At 48.8% G+C, this 23,768-nt stretch overlaps 1 protein-coding gene across 1 annotated transcript; it reads right to left on the reverse strand.

Annotated features, from left to right (window-relative positions):
* Nucleotides 1-73: 73 nt before the first annotated feature.
* SF3A1 (splicing factor 3a subunit 1) lies at nucleotides 74-23,753 on the reverse strand. The gene is made up of 16 exons (XM_039462367.2): nucleotides 23,669-23,753; nucleotides 18,982-19,103; nucleotides 13,482-13,689; nucleotides 11,781-12,038; nucleotides 8,714-8,788; nucleotides 8,113-8,263; nucleotides 7,601-7,794; nucleotides 6,607-6,724; nucleotides 5,933-6,118; nucleotides 4,883-5,004; nucleotides 4,542-4,787; nucleotides 3,768-3,975; nucleotides 3,153-3,307; nucleotides 1,516-1,617; nucleotides 1,327-1,398; nucleotides 74-583 (listed from the first exon to the last, which is right to left on the reverse strand). Exons 1-16 carry the CDS (start codon nucleotides 23,729-23,731, stop codon nucleotides 482-484), a joined length of 2,382 nt encoding a protein of 793 aa, XP_039318301.1. The 5' UTR covers nucleotides 23,732-23,753; the 3' UTR covers nucleotides 74-481.
* Nucleotides 23,754-23,768: the final 15 nt, after the last annotated feature.

Consider the following 23,768-nt stretch of genomic DNA (forward strand, 5'->3'; position numbering starts at 1 on the left):
CATGGCCCTGTGCAGTGTTACTTTTGCCTCGAGTCTGGACAGGACACAAGTCTTATTTAAGTGATTTCACAAGAAGGGTCCAAGAGTTTTATTAGACAATCCATGTCAAGGTACAAAATGATTAATGACATTAACAGCCATATTCTATTAACCAAGTGCCACCTATCACTATGAAACTATCCTGTAGGACATCCCTGGGCTCTCAGTTGCTAATGGCTGCTTGAAGAGCTCAATGTCCTCAAATCAAGACCCTAACACAAAGATTCCAGAGAGTGGCTTAGAAAGCCCAGCTACTCTTACCAATGTGGGAAGGGGTCAGGGGAATGAACCCCTGCAGGACAATTTGAATTCTCAAACTGAGTAAGAGGGAAACAAATATGCAGACAGGGCCCAAGGCCTCAGGTGGGCTCCTGGGTCTGGGGCAGAGAGTGGGAGACAGGAGAGGCAAAATGGCAGGGACGTGACAGTAGGTTCCTCTTGTCTACTTCTTCCTCCCGCCTCTCTCCTTGAGGGCCAGGTGGATGATGGCACCATTGGCCATGTTGTAGTAAGCCAGTGAGTTGGAATCTTTGATGAAGATACCCTGGAAAACAAGAGAGCATGCCTTAGCATGGGGCAACCCAGCCTCGAGCATACCGCTACAACCTTACAACTGTGCACTTGGTCCGTTTGTGCTCTGAACTTAGCAAATACAGGAGCCTGTGAGACAGTAGCATGTTGGGGATTAGAGGCCTCTCATTCCTCTCACCATCTGCTTTCTTCCTACCAATTATGCACCTCCCCTTTATCAGCATTTGACTCAAAAGCTTAACTCCCCCAAAAAGTTGGTCCTGACCAACCCCATGGAGCTCTGACTCTGGAATCACTTAGTCCAACAGCCTCAATTTACAGAGATAACTGAGGCCCCAGAGCGGGGATTTGTTAAAGTTTAGAGAAGAACGTAAGCTCTCCATGTGACCTGGCAGGCATCAGTCTGGGCTAGACTCTCCCCTCCAAGTCAGGCTGCCCAAGATCATACCAGCAGGGACAGCCCAATCACTGGAACCAGAGTATGCCTAAGTCGTGTCCCTAAATCTGTATCCCCAGTCACTGAGGCAAAGAATCTTACAGATCCCTCCTAAGACTGTACTGTGTCCCCACCAGAGCCCTGCACTGTTGGGCACACCTGCCCCAGCACTCCTAGCCAGAATCATCACTTTTAGGATGGATTCAAGGCGACACCCAGATATCACTCCACTCCCCTTTCTGTTTCCATGAGAGATTTAGCTTCTGTGTAAGCAGAGGTGTCAGGATCCAAGGGGCAGGTCTGTGGACAAACTGACTCACCTCATACTGTAGCTTCTGTTTCCCTGCAGGCATGCCTGTGGCTTCGTGAATCTTCACCTTAATGACAGAGACCTGTGGAATCAAGCAGAGGTCATTCAACTCCTTGCTAAGGCCAGCTGGAGGAAGCTTTCCCCTCACCTCTTGGTTCTCATGCACCTGATGCCAGTTTGTGGCAGCAGCCCATAATACCTGGTCCGTGAGCGGGAGGGTGAAGACCAGCACCTGCCCATTCAGTTTCCATTCCGTCTTATCCTGCATGTTGGGCACCTGGACTTTGATGGACACTGGACCCTATAAAACAGGAGGTGGTCATTATACCCAGGGAGCCCTGAGCCAGTCAGGAACTCTGCTCTGCTATCCTAGGCCTGTCCAGACAATGTCATCGGTGAATCTGGGCTGCTAGATTCTGGCCTGATTCACCACTGACACCACTTGTGAGGTTGTAGAAGTCACTCCTCCTTTGCAAGACTAGGTTTCTTTTTTTTTTTTTTAAATCTCTATTTTGTCTCCTGGTGAGTCTGGAGCTAAAGTGAAGAACTTAGGTGAAAATAATCTGCACATCCCAAGGGAAAAGAATATGACCTGCAGGGTCAGAAGACCTGGATTCCCAACTCAGCTTCCCAGGTAACAAGGTCTGTCTGAGCCTCAATGTATTATTCATCAGACAGGGGTGAGCATGACTGTTTTGAGTATTAAATACAAAAAGTACTTAGCTCTATCCTGCTACTTGAGTTAAGCGTTTTTTTGTTTTGTTTTGTTTTTGTTTTTGTTTTTTGAGACAAAGCCTCCCTTGGTTGCCCAGGCTGGAGTGCAGTGGCACGATCTCGGCTGACTGCAACCTCTGTCCCCCAGGTCAAGCGATTCTCCTGCCTCAGCCTCCCGAGTAGCTGGGATTACAGGCACCTGCCACTGTGCCCAGCTAACTTTTTATTTTTAGTAGGGTTGGGTTTTCACCATTTTGGCCAGGCTCGGCCTCCCAAAGTGCTGGGATTACAGGCGTGAGCCACCGTGCTCAGCTGAGTTAAGTGTTTAAGAAATGAGATTATTAAAAAAACAAAAAATAGGGTGGGTGTGATGGCTCATGCCTGTAATCCAACACTTTGGGAAGCCAAAGTGGCAGATCACTTATGGCCAGGAGATCGAGACAAGCCAGGCCAAAATGGCGAAACACCGTCTCTACAAAAATACTAAAAATACAAAAATTAGCTGGGTGTGGTGGTGCGCACCTGTAATCCCAGCTACTCGGGAGGCTGAGGCACAAGAATCACTTGAACCAGGGAGGCAGAGGTTGAAAAAAAAAAAATAGTAATAAATAATTTGGTCAAATACACTGGGGGAGCAGAGGCTGGGGCAGTTTCTGCCTCCTTACTGCAGCCTGACAGCTTCCCTAGAGACCGGCAGTGACAAGGGCCCCACCTCCCCTTATTCTAGGAGCCCAACACAATCACCTCCTAAGGACTTGAGCTGGGGGGGAAAAGCCGTATGAATCTTTAAAACACCACATAAAATTTCCTCCAGGTGTCTAGGGTCCCTCTCACTGGTGAGTTGTTCTCCCTGCTGGCCTCTGTTAAGTCCACACCAGGGGGACCACTACAGTCACCACCTCTGCCACCACCACCTTCCCCATCACCACTAATGCTCTCTGCTCCTCCAATTGTTGGCCCCACATTCACTGTGCGCTCAGAAGCCCTTAGATGCCTCCAATGGCTGACCTAGGCCCCAGAAACAAGACTGGGAGTGAAACACGGTCAGTTTGGGAAGTGTATGACAGGGGTGGGACTGAACTCTCCAGCTAGAAACTTCAGCAGCATTCTGGGATCACATACCTTGTTTCTGCGCAGGAACTCCTCCTCTGGCATGAGGCTGTCCTCTGTCTTCAGTTTTTTGGAGGTGGGCTCATCTTCCATGGGAGGTGGGGGATGAACAGGGGGCATTGGGGCTGGAGCTGGTACAGGTGCCACAGGTGGAGCAGGCACAAAGGCTGCAAAGACAAGAATAAGAGGGCTGAAGGGACCCAAGACTCAGGGCTGGTGAGAAGTTGAGAGGGGAGGTTGCAAAGGTTTCCTCTAGTCACAGGTGTGAAGTGCTATGTTCCCTGCTGAGTCTGCCCGGATTGGACAACAGAGGTGTGCAGGAGGGCAGGACTGATGGAAGGAGCTAGTGCCAGGCAACCATAAGCATTTCTAAGGCCTCTGAGCTTGTCGGGGACCTGACCCCTGAATGCACAGGCACCAGCTATACCACATCAGCCTCCCATTTCTACAGGAACTGTGGCTCCCAGCTCTAGGGTTTCGGATCTTTCACATAGGAAGCCAGGGCTCTCCTGTGAGCTGGACTCCCTGATGGAACAGCTGGCACTAGGCATCAGCCACAGCTCTGCTGACAGTACTTGGCCTGTGGTCCCTAACCTAATGGCCTGGAAAGTGACATAAGATACTGACCTGTTGGCACAATCATGGGAGGTGGGCGGGGGGCCATGATAGGAGGGGCTGAGGGAGGCATGGGCACCACGTTGATTCTGGGAGCGTGGATGATGGGCGGCATGGGCGCGATCACTGAGCCTGGAGGCAGCCGGACCACAGATGCCATTGGGGGCCGGGGCATGACGGGTACCGCAGATACAACTGTAGTACGAACTGGAGGCGGCATCTGTGCAGGAAAGAGACCCACAAGTTAAAGGAAGCCAAAGTTGGACTCCAAGCAAGGGCACACACAGTTGGCAACTGGCCACCTGTAGCTCTGAGGATGGAGGTTAGACAGCTCCATCCTGGTCCCTTGTGGCCTTACACTGGACATCCAATAGGAACTGAGCTGCTGAAAAGCCCCAGGGTGACACTCTCTCTCTGCTTGGGACTTTCGTGGGTCAAACTCGACCAGCTGCTGTGGCAAACAGAGGGCCACTTCAGAGGCTGAGACCTCGACTAAGCCTCCTGGATAAAGGCCAGCAGTTCTTAAAGACCCAATAAGCCCCACAGCCCTCCTCCAACGCAAACTGGTTTCTCACATTTGCCATTCACCTCCCTCCCTGTTCCTATCCTCCTCCACAAACAGATCAAGCTAGAGGTTCCCACTTGCATTTAAAGGGCTCTTTCTCTTTCAAACTGACCCACCTGACACTCAGGTCCCACTATAAGACAGTTCCCTTCTCAGCCAACAGTGTCCAACCTCAAGAACCAAGCTCTAAAAAGCAAGCTGAAGGGGTGATGTTGGCTTACTGTGGGTGGTCGGGGCACTGAAGTGATGGGTGGGGCCGAGCTGGGGATGTTGGTGGCTGAAGATGGAGGCGGTGGCTGTTGAGGGATTTCGTTGGGCTTGCTGGGGCCAATCTTCTCTTTGGTGTCATCTTCTGGCACCAGGCCTTTGGCCTTGTGAATGGCCTCAATCTGCTCCTGGAGGGTGATGTTGGCCTGAGCAGCCTGCTGGGTCCGGGCCATGCTGCCTGAGTGGCCATCCCAAGTCACCTGCAAGTGAAAGTAAAGCCACAATGCTCCTGGAACTAAGCCCAAGTGTGGAAGATGGAGGGCAGAGAAGGCACTAGGATCCACTTTAGCCGCACCTTTTCCTCTGGCTTCTGGATCTCTTCCTCACCGATCTTCTTACCAATGGCCGTTTCCTCTACACCGAAGATGTCAGTACGTCGCTCAGCCAACTGCTTCAAGCTGCTCTCAATATCCAGACCTGTACAGTCACAAAAGAAAGGCAGAAGATAGAAAGGGAAACTAAACCAGGTGTCTTGACAAGAGAGTAGCTTTCTTGGTGTGCAGGGTGGAGACTGGTTCCATGGAATGAGGGTGACCTGGGGCCCCAGCACGGCACTCTTCTCCTCTGGACTTGGGGAAAGCTGCCCTATCAGTACTAAGCCGATAAACCCAGTGCTTGTGCAACTCCTCTGACTTATAAAAGGATAGCAGGCTGGGCACAGTGGCTCAAGCCTGTAATTGCAGCACTTTCAAAGGCCAAGGCGGGAGGATCACCCTAGCCAACAAGGTGAAACCGCATCTCTACTGAAAATACAAAAATTAGCCAGGTGTGGTGGCGCGTGCCTGTAATCCCAGCTACCTGGGAGACTGAGGTAGGAGAACAACTTGAACCTGGGAGGAAGAGGGTGCAGTAGCCAAGATGGCACCACTGCACTCCAGCCTGGGCAACAGAGTGAATCTCCATCTCAAATAAATAAATATATACATAAATAAATAAATAAAATGAAAAGGATGGCAAGAGGGCAACAGTGTGCAAAGGGCCACATGGTGTAAGTGGCAGAATCAAAACTAGAAGCCCAGTCTCCCACCTCTGGCACAGTTCCTGCCCCATTCCAAGCAGCTCAGGGTACTCCAGCCACCAGTGCTCTCCTCAGCAGGCACAGAAAGCCCTCTCAGCTAAAGCCTGAGCCTGCTCTGAGATGTCAACAGGCACATGTCATTCAGTGTGCCTCTGGGGAATCTCTCTGGGGAGTCCTGCTGGGAAGTGGAGTTCTCTCGCAATACCACAGGCTGCATCTCTCCTCAAAAGCTTTTGTTGACCTCAACTGTTGCTTTCTATGTTTGCTCAGTAACAGCTAACTGTAATTTGGAGATTACCACGGCCTCTCCTGGAACCCCCACCTCACCTGGTGCGTACACCTCATCATCACTCTGCTTCTCACGGATGGAGCGATCCCGCTGCTCCAGCCAGCGAGGGTCAAGAAGTCCAATGCGCATGTGTTCCTGCATTTTGCTGGCAGGGATCTTCTCCCCAGTAATGGGGGACACAAGATACTCATCTGGAGCAGGGGCTGGAGGCAAGGGCTTGGAGGCTAAAAGGAAACATGTTTCAGTAAGAACACTGGTGGGCGGCCACCTGGGTTAAGTGGGTAGTATTTCATTCATGCATCATCCATCGAGGCGTCCATTCAGTGTTATCTTATACCTGGCACTGTGAAAGGCACTAGGGCACCATAGATGACTGGGCCCTATTCCCCACCATGAAATCTCTAACGCAGGTGTCCCCAAATTGCGGCCCCCTGAGGCCATTTATCCGGCCCCCCGCCGCACTTCAGGAAGGGGCACCTCTTTCATTGGTGGTCAGTGAGAGGAGCACAGTATGTGGCGGCCCTCCAACGGTCTGAGGGACAGTGAACTGGCCCCCTGTGTAAAAGTTTGGGGACGCCTGCTCTAACAGTGGGCTGGCAATGCTTTTACAATAAGCTGCACCTCCAGCCCTTCTAGAAAAACAGGTGTGAAGAACACACGTGGGCACACACGACCTTCCTGGTCAGCCTGAGGGCAGGGAAGCAGACCCTACCTTTGGGATCATAATCCTTTCGGACAATGACTTGGTCTGGAGTTGGGGGCAGAGGTGGAGGCATGGGTGTCTCTGGAGGTGGGGGCACTTTCTGCCCTTCTTCTTCATCATCTGAACCCTGAAAAGCAAAGCAATGGCAGGACTCAGAGGGGAGTTGAGGCTACCTCCCTATAGCTGAACTTGGCAGCTCTCTGTGTGGCAAGGAGCCTTGGCCTCTGCCAGCCAGCATCCATGTGCTAAGCCTCCCAGGGCAGCTGAGGCCAGCCGGCAGCAGGCCAAGCTGCTTCCTCACAGCATGAATGGGAGCGCTGGGGCCATGGTCCTAGCACTCCTCCCAGGCATTTCCAGCAGCTGGCACCAGGCAGTCCCAAGAGGCCAAGGGCACTTAACATGCTGGGAGGGCCAGTGGGGTGGGGGTTGGGGGCGAGTCGGCAATCAATGGTAGCCGCTTACACAGCAATGCTGGGAGGGAAAGAAAAAGTCAATTCCCACAGACACAGGGGCCCTTTCTTCTCGAGCTGTGCACAAATTCTTTCCGAGTGGGGGAGAACAGTTTGGTTCGGGAGACTCCATGCCTGCTTGGAGGGCCTGGGCTTGAAGTGGGTAGGGATGCCTGAAAGGAAGTGTGGGCTACATTTACAAGAACTCTGGGAGCTTGGAGCCCAGCTGAGAGATCAAAACAGAATAGGATCATGCAGAGAGTTCCCTAGCTGAGGGTTGGCATGAGGCAGTGAAAGCAGAGTGTCCGGGCTAGGAAGGCAGCCACAGAACAGGTCGGCACAGCTTTTAGATCCTTGCCTATGAATGAATCTTTGTTGCCAGAGCTGGAAAGAGGCTCTGTGCTGCCTGGGCTGGGGCAGCTGTGCAGCCTTGTTCAGGACTCACGCCTCCTTTCAAGGCTCACAACGGAGCTGGATCTGACTAGTGGAGAGCACTTCTATTTCCAGGGGCTTCAGGGAGAAAGGTCATCCCACAGGCCCACCCACCAGCTTACCTCATCCATGTCTTGCACTTGGGTGTCCTGATCCAGCTGAGAAGGAGGCTCCTCCGTCTTTTCCTGTTTCTCATCCTCCTCATCAGACTCGACCTCCATCTCAACTTCCTCACTCTCCCCAAACTTCTCATATCGCTCCTGGATGAGGATCCGGGCTCCCAGCTCCTCTGGTGTGGTGGGAGGCGGGAAATTCCCTAGAGGGAGCCAGGGGCAAAGGCATTCCTTACTAAACACCCATCTATTTACCCTGTCTGAGCTCTCCAAGGGCTGGGGCTATGTCTGTTTTCTCTCCAGCTACCTCCAGAGGCCCATCTAGGGTCTGGCAAGTACGTATTGAATCTATCTTGGGCAAAGTGGTAAAACTGAAGTTTTTTGGGAGCAGAGAGAGGAAATAGATACTGATAAAAGTCCTCTGAGAGATTCTGCTGCTCTCTGGGAACACTTGTGCAAGGTCTCCCGGGAAGTCTCAGAATTCCTGGCTTCCCATCTAGAGTCACTCCTCACAGACCCACCTTGCTCATTGGGTTGGAAGTCCACTGTTTCCACCACCACAAAATCATGCCAGTCGATCTGAGCATAGGCTACCCGTTCCTTCTCCTTCTCCTCTTCTTCCTTCTTCCTCTCACGTTCCTGGAATTTGGCCCATTCTACTCGGTAACACACCTGCAGGGATGGGAAAGAGCTTGGTGCTAAGCTGAAGCAGGGTCTGCTCCTGATGAGGCTACCACCTCCAGGGCTTTCATCAAAGCCAGTGCCTCCTTCAAAACAGAATGGAACTATGGTTCCAAACTATGGTATTTGCACCTGGTTCCACCGATACCCAGAGTCTGGACAGAATGGAAATTCCACCCTGTGACTGGCTTGGGAGCTGGCCTTCTGCCCTCTAGCTAGAGTAAAAAAGGAGACATACTGAGGCTGAGAGCAAAGCAGAAAGTTGTGGTATGCTGGGAAGCATCTGGACTCCAGGTTTCTTTGGACTTTGTAGCCAACAAGGCCTTTTTCCCACCATTCCTGTGACTGGAACATAACAAGGTACTGCTGCGGAGACTGTTTTCAAACATAAAACAGAACCTATCATCAGTAACTAGTTGCAAGAAATCCAATTCCGTTTACCTGATCCAAAACTTCTCGGGGGTTTTCAGCCTCTTTCTTGAGCTTTGTAAATAAACCTTTGGGTGGAATCAAGATCTGAAATACAGAAGAGTTAAAGCAATTGTCAGTGCTTCATAAGGCAGGACAAAGAGGAAACCTTCCGGGGCCTGTGATAAAGCACAGGAGATGAGAAACATGGGATTCTGTGTCCCAATTCCAGTTCCACTTGGCTATGGGACTTTGGGTAAGTTACTTAACCTCAGTAACTTGATTTCCTTCTCCAAAATAGTGGCACCACCAAAGGTGGTACCATGAACTTGAAAAGGCTACTTTAAGGATTAGCAGGAAAGCATGCAAAGCACTAGCAGATTACCTAGAACACGGTCAGTATGAAGACGGCTGCTTTCATGAGACTGACCTGCTCTTATCCCTTTGAAAATACTACGCAGGTCTCCCCTGACTGTCCTCTTCAGAACCACAGACTACCTGCCCCACCTCTATTTCTGCCCCTGCTTTCTTTCTCTCCATAGTATATAGTACCATCTGACAGACACTAACATTGCCCTTGACTTCTCACTAGACTAGACACTCCACGAAGACAGGGATTTTTCTCTTTTGTTCTTTTAGATCTCTAGCACCCTGAATAATGTGTGACAACGTATATTTACTGAGAGAACAAATGTGGCTTTTGTTCTAAACAGCCCCAACAGCTTCTACTGCCACTGGCAAAGTGGCTCAGCCCTATTCCAATCCTCCTTGTGCCTCTATCCCAAGAATCTATCTGCTCAGAGTCTTCCATGGCTAGAAACAGACACTAGTACTCTCAAGTTAAAAGTGGTAAATGCCAATACCCAAGTTCTGAAGAAGAAAAAAAACAGGAATGTAACAGAATAAAAAATAATGTGGGAGCCGGGCGCAGTGGCTCAAGCCTGTAATCCCAGCACTTCGGGAGGCCGAGGCGGGTGGATCACAAGGTCAAGAGATCGAGACCATCCTGGTCAACAAGGTGAAACCCCGTCTCTACTAAAAATACAAAAAATTAGCTGGGCATGGTGGCGCGTGCCTGTAATCCCAGCTACTCAGGAGGCTGAGGCAGGAGAATTGCCTGAACCCAGGAGGCGAAGGTTGTGGTGAGCCGAGATCGCGCCATTGCACTCCAGCCTGGGTAACAAGAGCAAAACTCCATCTCAAAAAAAAATTAATAATAATGTGGGACCTTTAACCCTGGAAGCAGTCCACTGGGAGACACTAATCCAGTGCTCACTTAAAATTGATATTGTATATTTATAGTAACCCTTTGGCCTTGGACCTTCAATGACTGTTATTTTAGCTACCATACTAGCTTTTGGATTTGGTCATTTTCTAAACACACACATTTTTACAGTTTTTTCTAATTATATACTTAGAGTGAGTAAAGTTAGGAAATCCTCTCAAGTCAGATCTTTGAGGTGATGTTTCAGTGGGATGGTCTGTACATCAAGAACAGATGTACGGACCATCCCACTGAAAAGGGAAGAAAAACCACCTCTACGATGTATGTAGCAAGAAAAATATGCCAAAGGCAAAGCTATACCAGTGCACTTTGCAATAAATTAATATTATACATATTTTTTTGAGACAGAGTTTCATTCTTGTTGCCCAGGCTGGAGTGCAATGGCGTGATCTCGGCTCACCGCAACCTCCGCCTCCTGGGTGGTTCAAGCCATTCTCCTGCCTCAGCCTCCCGAGTAGGTGGGATTATAGGCATGCAGCACCATGCCTGGCTAATTTTATATTTTTAGTAAAGATGGGATTTCTCCATGTTGGTCAGGCTGGTCTGAAACTCCTGACCTCAGGTGATCCGCCCGCCTTGGCCTCCCAAAGAGCTGGGATTACAGAAGAGAGCCATCACACCCAGCCTATATTCTGATTATTTTAAATGTCAGAACTGAATTGTCCAGATTCTTTATTTATTTTTTTGAGATGGAGTTTTGCTCTTGTTGCCAAGGCTGGAGTGCAATGGCGTGATCTCTGCTCACTGCAACCTCTACCTCTCAGGTTCAAGAGATTCTCCAGCCTCAGCCTCCTGAGTAGCTGGGATTACAGGCATGCGCCACCATGCCCAGCTAATTTTGTATTTTTAATAGAGACAGGGTTTCACCATGTTGGCCAGGCTGGTCTCGAACTCCCAACCTCAGGTGATCTGCCTGCCTCAGTTTCCCAAAGTGCTGGGATTACAGGCGTGAGCCACCATGCCCAGCCTTGTCCAGAGTCTTGATTGCAGCCCTGTCTCACATGGTAATTGAGCTCTTAGGGTCTGGGGTAAAAATGCCAGAGCTCAAACCCCAGGCTTGTCACCTCCTAGCTATGTGACCCCGGCCATGTTAACTTCTCTGGGCCTCAGTTTTCTCTTCTGTAAAGTGAACATAACAATAGTGACTACCTTATAGGCTACTGGAAATTAAATGAGAAGATGCTGCATACATAATTTCTTAGTCACATTAGTTATACTGACTTATATCACATCAAAGTCTCTCTCAATGCCTATTTAAATGCTATTTCCAATTTAAGGTACTTTATAAGCTGAAGAACCAAACTTTTAGGGTCAAAGGTGGTTTAAATCTCAGCATAGCTATTTACTAGCTGCCAGACCTTGAGTATGTGACTTCACCTTTCTGAGCCTGTTTCTGCTTCTGAAAGATGGGGAAAAAAACCACTTACCTATGGCTTCTTGTGAGGACTAACTTAGGTAAAATGAGACAACTGGTAAAGGCTTGCTTCTTCTTAGGACCTTATTAGACAACGGAAAATGGAAATGTACTTCCAAGCAGCAAGCACCACTGGGCCTTGTCACACAGCAGGCAATCGCCTAACGGTAGTTAGCAACCATTTGTTTCCCTTCCCTTTGGAAACAGGCAGTCTGTGTTGCACTTAAAGAAATAACTGAACAGAAATCAGGATTTTACATCACACTGGGATTCATAATGTTTGCTCAGAGGCCCCATGGAGAAGCAATGTCCTTGTAGACAGTGAGTGGACACAGTGTTTCCAAGGGTAAGATGCCTTCCTTCCCTGGGCATAAGACCCCAGCCCCACCCTGCCCAGGCACCTTGGTGTACTGCTCCACTAGCTTCGTGAAGTAGTTGAAGAGGCTGTGCTGTGGGCGAAGGAAGTCAAACTGGTAGTTGCGCTGCTCTTTCTGCATCAGCTGGGTCAGAAACTGGCGCCCGTTCCTAGCCACAAACTGAGCTGTCAGCTTCACCACATCCAGGTCAAAGGCTGAGATGGAGGGGGGATCAGCAATGAACTCAAACTCAGGAGGAGGCTCTTTGGGCACGATGGTCTCTTGGATTACCTGGGCTTGGACCTAAGATGCAAAGGGAGTATGAGGCGAGAGGCACAGGGGTGGACAGGCTCTAGAGGGGAGGCGGCATGGGCACGCACCCCTCAGCAGGACAGCTGTGAACCTCTAGACGTCTGTTGATTATGTATGCACCACTAGCACTTGGTGTGAGAGAATTCTAAATCACAAGAGCACTGAGTTCCCAGTCAACTATGGCCTCAACTCCATGAATGGCTCCAGTGAGAACCATGCCCCTCTGTATCTCTGCTGCACCTGCCTTAAAAGAGAGAGGCAAAACTGGATGACAGAAGATCCAACAAAAATATAGCTTATTAAATCCCATCCAAGGCTGGGTGCGGTGGCTCACGCCTGTAATCCCAGTACTTTGGGAGGCCGAGGCGGGCGAATCACCTGAGGTCAGGAGTTCGAGACTAGCCTGGCCAACATGGTGAAACCCCGTCTTTACTAAATATACAAAATTAGCTGAGCATAGTAGCAGGCACCTATAATAATCCCTGCAACTCAGGACGCTGAGGCAGTTGAATTGCTTGAACCTGGGAGGCAGAGGTTGCAGTGAGCCAAAATCATGCATTGCACTCCAGCCTGGGGTACAACAGCAAGGCTTTGTCTCAAAAAAAAAAAAAAAAAAATCCCACCCAAGAGGGATAGAAGAGCAGTAAGGCCTGCATGTGTGCAGAGAACCCCACTGTACAAAATGTTTCCATGACCTCTGCATGAAGCATGCTGCAGAACAGGTACTGTGAATCCTCTTTATGGATGAGGAAACTGAGGTAGCCTGAGGCCCTAGGAGTGGTACCTTGCAATGCAAGGTCTTAGAACCTGACTTCAGCCTCTTTATCCCACTGCAAAAGGAGGGGCTGTCTTTTCCACCACGGTTAAGGAGTGCAGAAAAGTGAAGGGAACAGCCCAGGTCTGGACAGGAGGAACAACATGTCAGCCTCTCTCTTCATTCATAACCCTAACAGTCCCTAGTGCTGGGCCTCAGCACCGGGAGGGTGATATCAGGGGAGGCCAGATGGAGGGGTCCTGGGAAGAGGAGAGAGAAGGGAAGGGACAGCACAGGCCACACTGCATCCTTCAGCACAACCAGGTAGGAAGTCCTTCACACATCATGGCACTGTCCTCACACCCTGAGCAAGGCCTGGAATAAATCCCACTTCCCTCGACTCTCAAGATTCCTTTTACAGCCTCTGTGAAGAGTCAGTGAGACAAGACTCCTGAAGTAAAGCGCAGAGCTTGACAAGCAGTGATTGGGAAACACCAACTATCATCGGTACTTCGCTGTCTGGGCCTCAGCCTGCCTCTGTGAGATGGGGATGACGACCTCACTTCTCTCCCTCGGTGGTTGTGAGGTTTGGATAGCAGAGTTATTTGTGTACCTCCTCCCTATCCCTGCTTCCCTCTCGGCCCTGCATAAGTGAGGCAGGGTGGGGTTGGGCTCCAAACCTTCTGGGGCAGCTGCTGCTGGGTGGCCTGCTGCTGCTGCTGCATGACCTTAGGGATGGCAGCCGACGGCTCCTGAGCCTTCCCCTCCTTGAACTCGCTGACCTTGTGGCGGTAGTAGGCATGGTAAGGGTCACTGGGGTTCAGAAAGTTGAACTTGGGGTTGTTGATCTCGTTCTGTCGGATCCTAGCTTCAAATTCAGGCCCGTTTCTGGAGGGAGAAAAAACAGGAAGAATTAACACCACACCCCTTGTGCCGGCTGAGATCCAGAACACCGCCCATTTGAACACCCTTCTTGCCACCACACCCACTGCTCAAACCAGCCCAGCCTCCAGACACAGCAGACATCCTCCTCCAGCCTCCTGGCATTGGCGATCAGTGTCATCTGTCTCATTCAGCCTGAACCAGGCCACTTCTACCACAGGGTCTCCCTGAACTCAGTCATTCCTTAGCTCCTCTTACAGTTCTGCCATTTCCAAAACCATTTAGGCTATTGCTCATTTCTTTTAATAAAGTTTATTTACTTAGAAAAATCTATTTAAAATGGAGGGTACATATTACTACTTAAAATTAAAAAAAAAAAAAAGTACACCTTTACCCACAAAAGGTAGTCAAAAGTGAATACAATGCAAATAAAGTAATATTGTCAAAGTTTAGCTCGAAGTTTGCTGAGACTAGTTCTCTTAGTTCAAAGGGGTAGCAAGTGCTGGAGAGGTGTAAGGTACATGAGCACCAAACGTAGGCTTTGTCCTTTGAATAACGAGAAAGACTGAAAGACATGAAAATTTAGATGATTTGAGCCTGGGCAACAAGGCAAAATACTATCTCTACAAAAAAAAAACAACATAAAAAATAAATTAGCTGGGCATGGGGGGCGGGGGGGCGTGCCTGTATTCCCAGCTACTCAGGAGGCTGAGGTGGGAGGATCCCTTGTGCCCAGGAGTCTGAGGCTGCAGTGAGCTAGAACCTGTGTCACTGTACTCCAGCCTGGACAACAAAGTGAGACCCTGTCTTTAAGAAACAAAAACAAAAAACCAGATTTTTTGGTTTAATGCCTTGTCCAAGTACTGCCTAAAATCACCCAGTAATACTGGTAAGGCCCACACAGGAAACATGCACAGCAAGGACCCAGGCTCACACACCCTTATAAGGCGCCTTCAGATGACAGGGGTGTGGGAAGATCAGCAAGGAGGCCTCCCACCGCTGTCTGCATCTGGAATGGTTCCCCGGATATCCCCCATGTTCCCAACAAGCCTTCAAAACCGCAGGACAATGAAAAAATATCCCTGTAATGATGTTTAGGGAACCCTGATTTTTAAAAAGTCCCAATGGTAATCCTTCGAAGTGCCACACTTACATGCAACACCTGTGTCAGTCAGAAAATACACGAATCTTAAAGACACAGGATAGGAACACGTTCAAGTTTCAGGTTCACTACTGACTCACTCTTAACCAGAACAAGTTACCAACTACTCATTGCTTCTATTTCTCCATGTGTAAAAAGTAGCTAACACCAGTTTCCCTTTCTACCTTGAAATATTATTGAGGAGATGCCAAAGTCTTTTGTTTTGCTTTAGAGACAGGGTTTCACTGTCACCCAAGCTGGAGTGTGGTGGCACAATCTCAGCTCACTGTAACCTCTGCCTCCTGGACTCGAGGGATCCTCCCACCTCAGCCTCCTGAGCAGCTGGGGCTACAGGCATGCACCACCATGCCTGGCTAATTTTTTTTATAGTTTTGTAGACATGGGGTTTCGCCATGTTGCCCAGGCGGGTCCCGAACTCCTGGGCTCCAGTGATATGCCTACCTTGGCCTTCCAAAGTGATAGATAACAGGCGTGAGCCACTGAACCTGGCCCTCAAAGTTTTCTCAAATCATACATTTTAGATGATTTGAGTGTGAGATGTCTGTGGGGCTTTCCATTGCTCCTCTGGCCAGAACCTTGTACTCAGAGCTGCCCCAAACACATCAAGACATGGCCCTGGCGTCTGGTGCCAGCCGGCTGGCTCTACTCGCTTCAGACTTTCACATTCCTGCCCCATGAGTTTAAGAGGGGGTGGGAGCCTGGCATGGTGGCGCACGCCTGCAGTCCCAGCTACTCAGAAGGCTGAGGCAGGAGGATCACTTCAGTCCAGAAGATCATATCCAAGCCTGGACAACAAAACAAAACTCCATCTCTAAAAAAAAAAAGAAAAATTTTTAATTTAGGAGAGACACAGGAGACATGGTGCAGGAAGTGCTGTGCCCCAGATCAGGCGCCACAGCAATGTGTGCCACACTAGTGATCAACACGCAGGCTGGCTCCTCAGCAAGTCCTGGTCATACCCTGCAGGGTGACTAATACCATGAGGTCTCAATTTGACAGTGCATTAGTCCAACTGGAACCTCACACTTTGGGAAAAAAAATTCTTCCCCTTCCTTGAATAATGCAAACCACAAATAAGAATGAAGGTGAAAGCACACTTAAATCCTGCTAAACTAGACCACTACACCCAACAAATGCCTTGGGCAGACAAAGGGCTTCTAGAAAAAGGGGCCCTGGTCACCTCCTGTATCACTGCCTAAGCCATAACTTTACCCATCTGGGAACAATCTGAAAGACGAAACAATGAGAAGGTTCATTCCAAGCTATTCTGTTGCTTTAAATTATCTTAACGTTAATTTTAGAATCATACTCTCTACCACAAGGAATAGATTTCAACAGAAAAAGACATGATTCTGACTCAACCCAGCTGGTGGGACTTTTTAAGGGTAATTTCCCCTTCAGTTTCTTGACAGGAACATGCAGGAAATGATAAGCCTAACCTAGGAAAAAACTCTTTTTGGAAAATGGTTCAGTTGTGGATTTCTACTGCATGCTCCATAAATACATGTGAACTCAGGAGAAGTGAAGCACAGAGTTCTGCATGCCTGCTTTAACTCAGATACTGGTCTGTCTCTTCGTTGCAACATAAATGATAAGGTCACAGATTTTACTTATTTATTATTATTTTTGAGATGGAGTCTTGCTCTGTCACTCAGGCTATAATGCAGTTTTATGATCTCAGCTCATTGCAACCTCTGCCTCTTGGGTTCAAGTGATTCTTCTGCTTCAGCCTCTTGAGTAGTTGGGATTACAGGCATGCATCACCATGCCTAGCTAATTTTTCTATTTTTAGTAGACATAGGGTTTCACCATGTTGGCCGGGCTGATCTCGAACTCCTGACCTCAGGTAATCTGCCTGCCTCAGTTTCCCAAAGTGCTGGAAAATCTATGAGCCACACCCAGCTCACAGATTTTAGAAATGTCTACAAAAGCAATCACCATAGCTAAAAACCAATCTAGGATGTGCATGGTTTGGGTATTTTATTTTGTTTTGAGATAGGGTCTTGCTCTATCACTCAGGCTGGAGTACACTGGCATGATCCTAACCTTGACCTCTCAGGCTCAAGTGATTCTCCCGAGCAGCTAGAACTACAGATATGCACCACCATGCCCAGCTAATTTTTTTAATTTTTTGTAGAGAAGGGGGTCTCACTATGTTGCCTAGGATGGTCTCCAAGGCCTGGGTTCAAGTGATTCTCCCATCCTAGGCTCCCACTAGGCTCCCAAAGTGCTGGGACTACAAGTGTGAGCCACCTCACCTGGTCATATTATCTATTTATTTATTTTTTGGAGACAGAGTTTTGCTCTTGCTGCCCAGAATGGAGTGCAATGGCATGATTTCAGCTCACTGTAACCTCTGCCTCCTGGCCTCCCAAGTAGCTGAGATTACAGGCACATGCCACCACACTCGGCTAATTTTGTACTTTTAGTAGAGATGGGTTTCTCCATGTTGGTCAGGCTGGTCTTGAACTCAGGTGATCTGCCTGCCTCGGCCTCACAAAGTGCTGAGATTACAGGTGTGAGCCACTGTACCTGGCTGGTCGCAATTATTGATTGATTGATTCTTTCTTTTTTTTAACCTGGTTCCCAGCCCTGCTCCTGCCTCACATTTATTTATTTATTTATTTATTTATTTATTTATTTATTTATTTTATTTATTTATTTTTTAAGATGAGGTTTCACCATGATGGCCAGGCTGCTCTTGAACTCCTGACCTCAGGTGATCCACCCACCTCGGCTTCCCAAAGTGCTAGGATTACAGGCGTGAGCCACCACGCCCGACACATATATTTATTATTTTTATTTTTATTTTTTTTGAGACGGAGTTTCGCTCTTGTTACCCAGGCTGGAGTGCAATGGCGCGATCTCGGCTCACCGCAACCTCTGCCTCCTGGGTTCAGGCAATTCTCCTTCCTTAGCTTCCTGAGTAGCTGGGATTACAGGCACGCGCCACCATGCCCAGCTAATTTTTTTGTATTTTTAGTAGAGACGGGGTTCCACCATGTTGACCAGGATGGTCTCGATCTCTTGACCTCGTGATCCACCCGCCTCGGCCTCCCAAAGTGCTGGGATTACAGGCTTGAGCCACCGCGCCCAGCCACATATATTTATTTTTAAGGGAACTTGGACGCACTCTTATTTCTTCAGCAGCTGAAAATGGCACAAAATTAGAAAGCTACTTGGCAAAATGTTTAAGAAATCTTTTAAGGATGCTCTTTCAGCCAGTAATGAGCCACACAGAATTTTCTTCTAAGGAAACAATCTAAAAGGGAAAGAAAATATTCAGAGATATCCCCACAGCTTCATTTGCCAAAATGAAATGTTGGGAATAGGCCAGGTGCAGTGGTCATCCTGTAATCGCAGCAATTTGGGTGGCCAAGGCATGAGGATCACTTAGGGCCAGGAGTTAAAGACCAACCTGAGCAACACAGAAAGATCCCATCTTTACAAAAAATAAAAAAATAAATTAGCTGAGTGTGGTGGCAGGAACACAGAGCGGAATGTAAAAGTATCTCTGCTAGTATTACAAGGTTCTAAAAAAGGATGTCAAGGACAGAAGGAAACAGAAAAAAGTGAAAACAGCTGGCAGAAACTATTCTGGTAATGAGAATATGGTGATTTTTAACCCAACACCTCTTTTCTGTATATTCTGCTCTTAAAATATCAGGGGATAAGGGGAAGCATGAACATTGCTAAGAGCCATTAAACATTTATCTTTTTTTTTTTTTTTTTGAGACGGAGTTTCGTTCTTGTTACCCAGGCTGGAGTGCAATGGCGCCATCTCGGCTCACCGCAACCTCCGCCTCCTGGGTTCAGGCAATTCTCCTGCCTCAGCCTCCTGAGTAGCTCGGATTACAGGCACGCGCCACCATGCCCAGCTACTTTTTTTTTTATTTTTAGTAGAGACGGGGTTTCACCATATTGACCAGGACGGTCTCGATCTCTTGACCTCGTGATCCACCCGCCTCGGCCTCCCAAAGTGCTGGGATTACAGGCTTGAGCCACCGTGCCCGGCAATGTTGTGGTTTTTAATGAACTAAAAGGCCAATGCCCCTTTAAAAACCCTTGTGCTGATTCATCGCTAAAAAACCTTCATGCTGAAACCCACCTCTGACCCACCCAAGTAGCTCCGTTACCTGGCCACAAAGCTGGCAGTCTTGTCAACAATATTTCTGACCTCTGGAGGAGGGTAAATAATCCCCACAACTGGTTTAGAAGGTGCAGAATCCTCCTTTGAAGATGCTTCTTCTTCCATGGGCTGTGGAAACAGGAAAACAAGGTTTTCAAGTCCCTGGTTCGGCACAGGTTCTCTACTGTGAAACTCCTCTAGGACATCATTCAGGGTAGACTTTCACTCAGACTTCCCTCCGGTTAGGACGCTCTGCTTCAGAAAAGCAGTTAAGTTCACTGCACCTGCAAGGGATGCTCCTGGGGAACCGGGGAAAAGAGTAGCTTCCCTGGCTCTTCTCTAGCTGGACTATCTCAGTGAGACCAGGAATCTGCATTTTTACCCAATGCCCAGGTGATTCAGATGCAGGGACTCCGACTACATCCTGAGAAACCATTGCAGAATCCAGGCCTTGTCTGTAACCCTGCACCCAGCGCTGGGCTTGGCATGGAATTTTTAATGATTGTTTGCTGAATAAAGAAATGGAAAATTGCCGGGCGCGGTGGCTCAAGCCTGTAATCCCAGCACTTTGGGAGGCCGAGGCGGGTGGATCACGAGGTCAAGAGATCGAGACCATCCTGGTCAACATGGTGAAACCCCGTCTCTACTAAAGATACAAAAAAATTAGCTGGGCATGGTGGCACGTGCCTGTAATCCCAGCTACTCAGGAGGCTGAGGCAGGAGAATTGCCTGAGCCCAGGAGGCGGAGGTTGTGGTGAGCCGAGATCGCGCCATTGCACTCCAGCCTGGGTAACAAGAGCGAAACTCCGTCTCAAAAAAAAAAAAAAAAAAAAAAAAAGAAATGGAAAATTATTTGCTGACAGCTTCTTCTGCCCTGAATGCCCTCTCTCTCTGACTCTGTTCCACACCTTAACCACAATTCAATGCTCAAGTGTTTTGTGAGCCTCCACTGAAATGCTCAGCATTAACTATCCCATAAATTCCAGGATTTTCTCCAGCAGCTTCTTCCCCTTAGTAAACAAAAGGTCAAGTCTCTTATCTTAGAAAAATGAAGTTTCTCTTCTACCTTCAGATTCCTTTCTGCCACTGCCTTCTCCCACCCCTTCCTCTGGCTGCGAAACATCCTGAGTTCTCTTCAGTCTTGCGAGTCTCACTTCCTCACCTGCCATTTGGTCCCCATTCATTTTAAGTCCTCTCGACGAAGTCAAAAACAACGGCTCACAACCATCCACCGCCATTATGTGGGCATGAATGGTGACCACTCCTTCACAAAACTCTCGACTCCCAGGCCCCATTCTTCCCTTCTTGCTCATCATTCCATTCAAGTTTCCTTCCCGGCCCCCATTTCACCTCCTGCTCTATAAAGTGGGTGTTTCCCACCCCACGTCCCCGCCCAATTCTGTTCTTGGTTCTCAGTTTTCAGTGTCCTCCCCTTCCCCTACTGCCTCTAGGCTAAACAATCTGACCCAAATTAATGTCCCAGAACACTCCTGTGTACCGAACAGCTTCGGGTCCAGCTGACTCCTGGGCACTTTCGTCTCTAACCTCTTTCCTCAGGAGTAGCTACCTAGTCATCCACAATAGGAAGTTGGGGCTCCTCTCTCTTCCTCAGCTTCCACACTCAATGATAATAACATTTATCAAGCTTGGCACAATGGCTTGCACCTATAATCCCACTGACTCAGGAGGCTGAGGTAGGAGGATTGCTTGAGCCCAGGAATTTGAGGTCGCAGTAAGCTATGACCACACCATGACATTCCTGTCTAGGCGACAGAACAACACCCCGTCTCTTAATAAAACAATTTTGGCCCGGTGTGGTGCCTCATGCCTGTAATCCCAGCACTTTGGGAGGTCAAGGAAGGCGGATCACGAGGTCAGGAGTTCAAGATCAGCCTGGCCAACATGGTGAAACCCCATCTCTACTAAAAATGCAAAAATTAGCTGGGTGTGGTGGAAGGCACCTGTAGTCCCAGCTACCCAGGAGGCTGGGGCAGGAGAATCGCTTGAACATGGGAGGTGGAGGTTGCAGTGAGCCAAAATCATGCTACTGTACTCCACCCTGGGTGACAGAGCAAGACTCCATCTCAAAATAAAATAAAATAAAAATAAAACAATTTTTTATCAAGCGGAGTAGATTCCAGGTATTTCTCCCAAGTACTTTAAATATATTAACTCTTTTTTTTTTTTTTTGAGACGGAGTTTTGCTCTTGTTACCCAGGCTGGAGTGCAATGGCGCAATCTCGGCTCACCGCAACCTCTGCCTCCTGGGCTCAGGCAATTCTCCTGCCTCAGCCTCCTGAGTAGCTGGGATTACAGGCACGTGCCACCACGCCCAGCTAGTTTTTTGTATTTTTAGTAGAGACGGGGTTTCACCATGTTGACCAGGATGGTCTCGATCTCTCAACCTCGTGATCCACCCGCCTTGGCCTCCCAAAGTGCTGGGATTACAGGCTTGAGCCACCGCGCCCGGCATATATTAACTCTTATAGACCTTATAAGAAGCCTATGAGATTAAGTATTCTTTTTTTTTTTTTTGAGACAATCTTGCTGTCACCCAGACTGGAGTGCAGTGCCATGATCTTCGCTCACTGCAGCTTCCGCTTCCTGGGTTCAAGTAATTCTTTCCCGAATAGCTGGGATTACAAACGTGCACCATCAAACGTGGCTAATTTTTTATTTTTAGTAGAGACAGGGTTTTGCCATGTTGGCCAAGCTGGTCTCAAACCTAAGTGATCTGCCTGCCTCAGTCTCCTGAAGTGCTGGAATTACAGGTGTGAGCCACTGGACTGGGCCAAGTACTCTTAATATCTTCCCATTACAGATGACAGAACTGAGAGACGGAGAGCTTATGTCCAAATGGCAGAACCAGGATTCTAACGTATCACTCTGGTTGGAGAACCTGCCCACCGCCCTCTGCCCCAATCTAGGCCAGGCCTTCAGCCTCTTTTGAACACTGTGACAGATCTCCATCTTCCTAGTGATTCTCCACATGTCTGCCTACCTGAATTTCTGAAACACAAATGTCACCATCTGGCTTAAAACCCTCCCTTTTCTAATCACAGATGAATTTTCTGACTAGAAAAAAAAAAAAAAACCCTCTCTTTTCTTCCCATTGTCTACAAAGAAAAGTTCAAATCCTAAGTAAGAATCTCATCTCCTGCCACCACTCTCCTAAGTCTATCCTTCAACACTTCATTTACTCTTGACTAGACACGTCGTTTGATTCTTACCTCAGTACGTATCTTTGTGCATATTACCTGGCCATTACCTTATTTTTCCCCAATGCCTGGAAAAATTCCAGGGACACACAGGCACTTAAATATCTGTGGAAAAGGCATGGCTTCTTCAGTCATGTCCCCCCCTTATTCTGAACCCAAAGTAGTGATCAGCTTGTGCTCAATAAATACGTGCTGAATGAATAATGGATGCTATTTCCCTTCCCTAGTCACCTACCTGACGAATTCCTACTCCTTTTTTTTTTTTTTTTGAGAGGGAGAAGTCTCACTGTCACCCATGCTGGAGTGCAGTGATGTGATCTTGGCTCACTGCAACCTCCGCCTCCTGGGCTCAAGCAAGTCTCCTGCCCCAGCCTCCCGGGCAGCTGAGACTTCAGGTTCGCGCCACCACGCCAGGCTAATTTTTGTATTTTTAGTAGAGATGGGTTTTCACTTTACTGATCAGGCTTGTCTTGAACTCCTGACCTCGTGATCCACCCGCCTTGACCTTCCGAAGCCACGGCGATTGGCCTATTCCTTCTTCTAAAAGAAGGAATTTACCTCTCACTCTTGTGGGCTTCCCCTACCCTAATATCCCTTCTACCCCAGCAAGCAATGTTGATTAGATGTGTACCTGAAACTTCTATCACAGAGCATATCACACCATACTACAATGGTTTATGCACACTGGAGATTGGAGAGCTTTATTAAGGGTGGGCTGGCACCGTATCATTGACGGTCATCGGGAGGACAATCAACATTTGGTGAGCATTCTCGCACGTCGGCCTTCCCGTTAGCCTATGAGCTCCCTAGACAGGATTGTGCCCCATTCATTCCGGTAAACGTGGGAGCCTGCTGTAGTGTCTGGCTTGGGAGAGACACCGAAACAGATTCTGAGAATTAACATCCTAAAACGTACCGTGCAGGCTGAGAAATTAGACATTAGTGGGCAAAGGCTGTGGCCAGTGGCCCCAACTCCACAGATCACAGAATCTTCTCAGAGGATCAAATGATCACTGCCTCTTACACTTTAATCAATCACCTTAGGATTTTGTTCAATTATTCCTATTTAGAAGGTCTGGGGGACGGGCGCGGTGGCTCACGCCTGTAATCCCAGCACTTTGGGAGGCTGAGGTGGGTGATCACCTGAGGTCAGGAGTTCGAGACCAGCCTGACCAATATGGTGAAACCCCATCCTACTTAAAAAAAAAAAAAGTCTAGGGCGGAGACTCCGATTTTCTAAGAAGCTCCATGCTCGTGCCGATGCTGCGGATCCGCGGACCACTTTGGAGAACCCTGTTCAGGGCGGTTCCTTTCGCTGCCAGAACTGCACCATAGCGTGGGAAGCGCGCAAAGCGCGCAGCCTCCTGGGACTTGCAGTCCCTCCAAGCGGTTCATAGCGGCCGCTTATTCCTACGCGAATGAGGAGCACCCAGGCCCACGCTAGCGCTGCAGGCTGAGGCGCTCGGGGAGTAGTACCTGTTTAGGCTCGGTGGCCACCGGCGGCGGCGGAGGCACCGCCTGCACGGGTCCGGCCGGCATGACTGCGACGCTCAGGGCTGCCAGTCCGCCTCGGTGT

This window comes from Saimiri boliviensis, chromosome 21 (genome assembly GCF_048565385.1).
Source record: "Saimiri boliviensis isolate mSaiBol1 chromosome 21, mSaiBol1.pri, whole genome shotgun sequence".
Classification (NCBI taxonomy): domain Eukaryota; kingdom Metazoa; phylum Chordata; class Mammalia; order Primates; family Cebidae; genus Saimiri; species Saimiri boliviensis.

Excerpts from the sequence above, each read along its gene's own strand:
- SF3A1 (XM_039462367.2), bottom strand. The coding sequence starts at position 23,731 with ATGCCGGCCGGACCCGTGCAGGCGGTGCCTCCGCCGCCGCCGGTGGCC. Across the intron at positions 1,399-1,515 it reads CCCTCCCGCTCACGGACCAG|GTCTCTGTCATTAAGGTGAA; the intron begins GTATTATGGGCT and ends TTGATTCCACAG. Across the intron at positions 584-1,326 it reads AACAGAAGCTACAGTATGAG|GGTATCTTCATCAAAGATTC; the intron begins GTGAGTCAGTTT and ends CTTGTTTTCCAG.